The 6,777-nt window shown below is 34.2% G+C and overlaps 1 protein-coding gene across 1 annotated transcript; it reads left to right on the top strand.

The window, feature by feature from the left end:
• Positions 1-930: 930 nt before the first annotated feature.
• LOC110738696 (high mobility group B protein 10-like) lies at positions 931-6,609 on the top strand. The gene is made up of 6 exons (XM_021919100.1): positions 931-1,271; positions 1,815-1,893; positions 2,660-2,816; positions 2,906-2,995; positions 4,656-4,951; positions 6,081-6,609. The coding sequence occupies exons 1-6, from the start codon at positions 1,078-1,080 to the stop codon at positions 6,153-6,155; spliced, it is 891 nt and encodes a 296-aa protein (XP_021774792.1). The 5' UTR covers positions 931-1,077; the 3' UTR covers positions 6,156-6,609.
• The last annotated feature ends 168 nt before the right edge of the window (positions 6,610-6,777 follow it).

The raw sequence follows: 6,777 nt of genomic DNA, 5'->3' as shown, positions 1-6,777 counted from the left end.
ATCAAACACATAATAAAAATTATTTCAAATAATTAAACATAAATACACACAAAAAAAATAAATAAAAAAAACAATTACACATTAACACAAACAATTTCCACATACACAAAAACTGATTTTATAAAAATAAAATATACACGACTTATTAAAAAAAACACATAAAGTTGATAAATATTTTAAAAAAAAAATAAAACACAATAACGAAAAAAAATAAGAAATAACACAAAATTATTTTAAATAAAAATAAATTTCTGATTTTGCGAAATAAAAAAAATAAAAACCAAAACAAAAAAATAAAAAAAAAATCAGAAAAAACAAAAACAAAATAACAAAAAAAAAAAAAAAAAAAAGGATGTGGGGCGTCTGGTCTGGCCGCCAGAGCCACTGGCGTGGCGTCTGGCTTGGAAGCCCAGCCACCAGGCCAGGCGTCCAAACCAAAAGCCACGCCAATGGCCCAGGCGCCAGATCTGGCCGCCACAGCCAATGGCGTGGCTTTTGGTTTGGACGCCTGGCCTGATGGCCGGGCTTCCAAGCCAGACGCCACGCCAGTGGCTCTGGCGGCCAGACCAGACGCCCCACCACAGACACCGTTTTCTTATTTTTTTTTTTTTTTTTTTTTAAAAAAAAATATTAAATAATTACCTTGCCACCAGGTCGCCGCCTTTCCTCCGCCGTCGCCGCCGCCACCTCCTTCCCTTGCCGCCTAGACATTGTCGTATTTAGGAGTGGTAGATTTTCTTTTTTTTAGAGAGAAGTAGAGAGTGTTTTTTTTTTAAAAATGATAAGGGCAATAATGTCTCACTAAGTCATATTTGTGGGCTTTATATAGTAATTTGCGGGCGATGTTTAACAAATCCCAGTATTTAAAGGTGGGATTATTAACCATACACCGGCCAAAGATGGGATTATTTCAATCAAATTTTCCATAATATTCATTGCTCCTTGAAAAAAATAATACGACTGTACAAGTGATTCTTGTGACGAAATAGGCTACAAGATGACTGTTAAACCCTGAAGTGAGTAGGGGAAGAAAAGAGAACCTTTTACACAGTTACACATTATACTCGAAGAAATTCAATGACCATAGAAATGGAGATGGAAGAGCAGGAAGAGGAAAACCAGCAGGCTGAAGAAAAAGATGAAGAATCGACAACAACAAATTGTTACCCAGAAATTTCGGATGAAGCTGAATACCACAAACTTGTGCAAAATTCTGACCTTTTCTTGCAAAAGCTCAAACATTTTCACTCTTCCTTCCACACCCATTTCATGTTTGTTCTCTCTCTCCTTCTCTTTTTGATTTATGCATTTGTTTTCCCACTTTTCTCATTCAATTTTTATATTTTTTCTTCAATTTTTGCTCTCATATAATGGGTTTTACCACTAATGCATGATTAAATTTGAGGAGAATTTGTGAAATCAAAGGGTTTATTTGTTTGATTATCAAATTATTAAGGAATTGGGGGAAAAAATGAGGAGAAATCATGTTATTAGCTTTGTCTTAGTCTAATTTCACCCATTTTGGGAGAAGAGAAAAGGGTGTAAGAGCTTTATAGAGAAGCCTTTTCTGTCAATTCTGACCAATTGTTGTGAAATTAATTCCTTTTGAGAACATCCGATTCCGCCTTATCAAACTGGGTTGAATGAAAAAAGGTGTTCCTTTGATGATGTTGAAACTTATTTAGATTGCTACTCATTGGATTAATTAGCTGCTAGTTGTTGTTTGGGTTATTTTTGTGTTTGGGTTAGTTGAAGTTTATATTTTGGTTTAATAATTACTAATAGGGTTTCAAACTTTTTTGATTAATGTGCAGTTCTCCTTCTGTTGGAGGAACTACTCTAGATTTACATCGCCTGTTTGTAGAGGTTACGTCTCGAGGTGGTCTTGACCAAGTAAGAAGTAATTTCAATAATGAAATTGATCGAAATTGTTAGACCTTTCTGTCTGTTGTTTTTTTCTCTGTTTGTATTAATGTTCATAGTTGATTACTGTTATTAACATATTGTATTGTTGTTTTGTAAACAGTTCCTAAGGAGTTCTTTATGTATCTGTATGTCTGCAATTTTGCCGTGATTTTGTAATCTACTTTCTGAGATTTGGGGGCTGGGGAAGCAAATTTGTCATTCCCTCCATTTTGTAATAGTTGTTTCAATTTGACATTTTGCATTGATCATATGCCCCACTTTGACCATAATTTTATAACCAATGTATTAAACCTAATGTTGAGTAAGCGACTGAATTTTGAAAAAGCTGGCACAATTGAAATAACTCTTTATGTTTTGTAAAAGCATATCTTCTACTTCATATGTTGCTCACACTCGTCTAGTAGTGTCTAAAACAGGTAGGCTAGGAGTATATCGGGTTGTTGGTGGTTGTTTAGTTATGCATGAGCTTGGCTGGTTGAATAGATACCTGTTTAGGTTTGTTCTGTTTAAGACAGTGGAGGGGGTTTGCAATGGTGACTGGGACTCGGGAGTGAGGAGGAAAGTCTTCTTTGTGTCTTTGTGAACTTATTCACCTTCAAATCTTCTTCATAAGTTTGGAGTTAACTTTCTTGTTTCCTTTTCATACCTGACCTGTGCAACACTGTAATCCTAAATTGATTTATGTAACTTCTGTATTCATGCTGAAATTATAATATTCCTTCTACTGTCTTAGGTAATTTCAGATCGGAAATGGGAGGAGGTGGTTTCTGCCTTCAATTTTGTGACTATCAAAAGATCATTTCTCCTACGCAAGTATTATATGTCATTGTTATATCACTTTGAGCAGGCATATTTTTTAAAGAAAAAAGCTCCAGCAGTTGCTATCACTGGTACAATAGCTTCATCATTAGCTACTATGACTTCCATATGCTTTTCCAGTTAGCTCCCTGACAAATCTCCATTTGATTGTGCACCTTAGATGCTGCAGAACAAATTACTGTTATTGGCTCAACTATGGAATCTACTTCAGACTTCATTGAAAAATCTACCAACATGAGCCATTTGCAAGGTATTTGGATGGGCTTCTTATATGCCAGTCAGCTAATATTTTTAGACTTTTTATGTTTATTGTTCCTATTGGATGTGAATTTATACTATTGATTGAAGAATAGTGAGAATATAATTTTTTTTCAAAAAGGTGACTTATTATGAAAATGGATCCAAGTTAATGTTGGAACTATTTTAGATAACACACTTCATTGATGATGTAGTTTGAGATGTTTTTTTTTTTTGCTTGTGTTGATTAAACTACAACTATTAGCCATTAAATCTTCAAAACATCTTTATGATTGAGATGTCCCAATGAGAAAAACCTTAGTGTCTTTTCTTTCTCAATTATGCTTTCTTGCCAGTTCCCACCCTATATCTTATTGTGGAAAGCATAATTTGTTAGCTTTCCCACACAACCTCTGCTGCTACTGCTATATACAAGTACATGTTAATTGCTGCTAACTGGAAAATTGTTATTGACTGATGATTTGCCTCGTCAATTGCCATAAATCCAGAATGCATTCTGGTATAATGAAACATCTCATATTCACGCATGCCAATGCATATCTTTCACCATTAATATCTTCAATAATCAATATTTAAAAACAAAAACCAAAAACCAGACCCTACGTGATTATGTTTTTCCTTATGAAAAAATCACCAAAAATAAACCAAGTGTAGTGTGTGAATTGTGTAAATTTCAAATTGTTTCATTTGAAAAGGAAGAATCATATGTTGATGAACTTCTCTAGTGGAAATTGAAGTGTGGTATAACGTTGTGTTACTATAATAACTTGCTCAAAAATATATAAGCAAGAGATCACTTATTAATTTACTTGTATTTATTAGAACTGCTCTTCATTTCCTTTTTACCCTGGGCATTGTCCGAACCTATTAAGGCCCTGTTTCCCTCAGCTAATTCAAATAATGTTCAATAATATCATTTCAATAGAAATAAGTTAAGTTCAGCAAAAATAAGCTTAGTTAAGGAAAAATAAGTTCTAATAAATAGAAATCATTAACTTGAAAAAAAAACAGCTAATAAGTAAATATAAGTTCTAACAGTAAATAACTAATTTAAGTTCTGAAAAAATAAATTAAGTTCAACAACAATAATTTAATTTCGGTAATAGTAATTGAAGTGAAACAAAAGTAATGTAATTTCAGTAAAAATTATATAAGTTCAGCAAAATTAATTTTAATTCAGCAAAAATCAAGTGAAAGAACAAGGCCTAAGTTTTCCATCATAATCTTCCAATTGTTGTCAAAGCAAACCTGAAGATAACCCCAAGAGTCAAAATACCTTGTTTCTATGTCATTAGACCTCAAGGTGTGATATCACTTATATGTGCTGTACCAGTGTGAATAAGAGCGATCTGACATTTAACTTGTCTGAAACCTCATTGATATGCTTGATTCTGCATTAGACACATAACCAGCTTTTTTTTTTTTTTTTTTTTAAGAAATAGGGCAAATCAGAATTTAGCTTATGACCCAGTGTGCTTCCTAGTAGAAAAGAAGCATGGCTGTTAGATAGAATTTAGATTGAGCTATTCACATTTCACAGCACATAATTCTTGCTCCAATGGAACCATTTTTATCGATATGCATCAGAATTGATTTTTTGTTTTTCAGTTAAGTTGTTTGAAATGAGAAAATGCTGCGATTATTTCATGCAGCAAGTGTCCATTTACAGCCTGGTGCATCTTTGATTGGAGTTATTGACAAAAAATTGGATCATGGGTATGTTGTGTCTGTGAATTTGGGCTCTGATACTCTGAAAGGCGTCCTGTATCATATTCCTGATACACCACCACCATTTTGGAGCCCAAATCTTACTCGGCGAAGGAAGCGGAAAAAGTCACAGTTGTCACTAGTAGAATTTTCTCCCTTAAAGCATGTATCTAAAGGACAAGAAAAGGCCTTCAGCAACATTGGACATATGAGATTTCAATCAGCAGAACCCGAGAAGCAGGTAAAAAAATGATTACCTTCCTTTTATGAGATTCTATGATAGTAGAAGTGCATTGGCTTATCGATTACACCCTGTCGACAATTTTGTAATGCTTACTTGTATGCATTGAATGATGTCCGTGTAAACATGAAGCTATCAATTATACATGCGCTGGGAAAAGTTTTGAATTTCATGTGTGATAACACTTTGCTATTAGGGCATGTAGAAAAGCCTTGCGCTTGAAATTGCGTCAAACTTTGAGATGATAACCCTTGTATGGAAGGATAATGGGAAAAGAATTGCCTTTGACATTGAGTGAAAGGATATTTAAATTATTATAAAATGAAAAAAAAAATGAATTTGATTCATTTGCCTTTCGAACAGTTAGAAAATAAGGAGGTTTTCATCTTATACACCCCCTCAATAAAAAAATAAATAAATAAATAAAAAATAAACAAAACAAAAATTTATTGCCCATCAGTCAAATCTGACAACCAGGCGAAATAAGAGGCCGTGTTAACGAACTCTATGCACTAGTGTTTCTTTCCTCATTTCAGATACCCTTTCCTTCATGCCGTAAGGCGTAAGCCACTTGAAACAATTAGGAGTAAAGGTTCCTGCATGAAATCTAGAAATATTCCTCTGTTTTTTGCCAGATTGCCTGAAACTACTATATACTCTATAATTTGTTAACTTGCTCATGCTTGATTAAGATTCTGTGATCTTCACCTGTAACATCTCCATATAATACGAGTGTAGTATCTTGCATATAATTTCTATTTTCCTCTTGCAGAAATAGTTGGTTTCATCAGTTCTGTAATTATTGTGTTTTTTCGTACTTACCTAGTATATGTAATGCATTAGCAGGTTGGAATGTATACATTTTTAATGAAATGTTGATTATGTTTATGCATACCTTTCTATTTTATTTTTCGGAAAGTTAAAACTGTGTTTTTAGCTTATTGTTGATAACTTGATATAAAACTGCACGTACTGCAGTATTTAATTTAGACTATCTTCATTGATTCATTGAAGTAAGATTACTGATGCTAGAGCTCTGAGATAAGTCAGTCATCCTTTTGATGCTCTCAAATTCTCGAGTCTCAACTATTGTTGTCTCAAGTCTTAACTTTGCATTCATTGTTTGCAGTTCAATCAAGAGAAAGGACTGACTGTTAAGGAGTCTGACCATACTGAAGTTGCCAACACAGTTGCTAATTTATGATCACTTCTAATGACAAATTTGCACCGAAAATCCATCTGCAAACTGTTGAACTCCCAGTATTTCTTCTTGTTTGCGCCATTACTTCTTGAGCAGCTGGAGCTGGGTCAACACGTAACTGTGCTAGCCCTACAAATTAGAAAATTCTAGATGTAATATGTTAGCTTTGGTGATCCCTGTATAGGCAGCAGTGACACCTGTTGTGTGACAACCGCTAATGAAGATGTTTAGGAATATAGGGCATGTAAGTTTTATGCCTCTTCTATTGCAGGAGGATGTCCTATAAAAATTGCTGAGCTAGGATTGTTAAACTGCACGTCTTTTGAAAAGTTGTGACCTTATAACTTAGGGTTCTCATTTCATTGATTTACAAGTGTTCAGGATGTTTTATTTTGTTGTATTGTATAGCTTATGCACCTCATAAATCTCACGTAGAAGATTCCTCCTGGGTTTCAAATTTAGCTTGCACTTGTAATCTTGTTCAAAAGTTAATCATCAGTTTGATGGAAGTGAGGATAATGTGAAGCTTTAATGCCAAGGGGACAGAATGATTGGAATCCCAGTCTAGGAGCTCGGATTCCACTTCTATCGTTAGAGGGAAGCATAGTTGGAATCTCTTCCAGCG

This window comes from Chenopodium quinoa, unplaced genomic scaffold, assembly GCF_001683475.1.
Source record: "Chenopodium quinoa cultivar QQ74 unplaced genomic scaffold, ASM168347v1, whole genome shotgun sequence".
NCBI classification, from domain to species: domain Eukaryota; kingdom Viridiplantae; phylum Streptophyta; class Magnoliopsida; order Caryophyllales; family Amaranthaceae; genus Chenopodium; species Chenopodium quinoa.
This window is presented reverse-complemented; position numbering and strand designations above follow the sequence as displayed.

Excerpts from the sequence above, each read along its gene's own strand:
- LOC110738696 (XM_021919100.1), top strand. The coding sequence starts at position 1,078 with ATGACCATAGAAATGGAGATGGAAGAGCAGGAAGAGGAAAACCAGCAG. Across the intron at positions 1,894-2,659 it reads CTCGAGGTGGTCTTGACCAA|GTAATTTCAGATCGGAAATG; the intron begins GTAAGAAGTAAT and ends CTACTGTCTTAG. Across the intron at positions 2,817-2,905 it reads TCCAGCAGTTGCTATCACTG|ATGCTGCAGAACAAATTACT; the intron begins GTACAATAGCTT and ends TGTGCACCTTAG.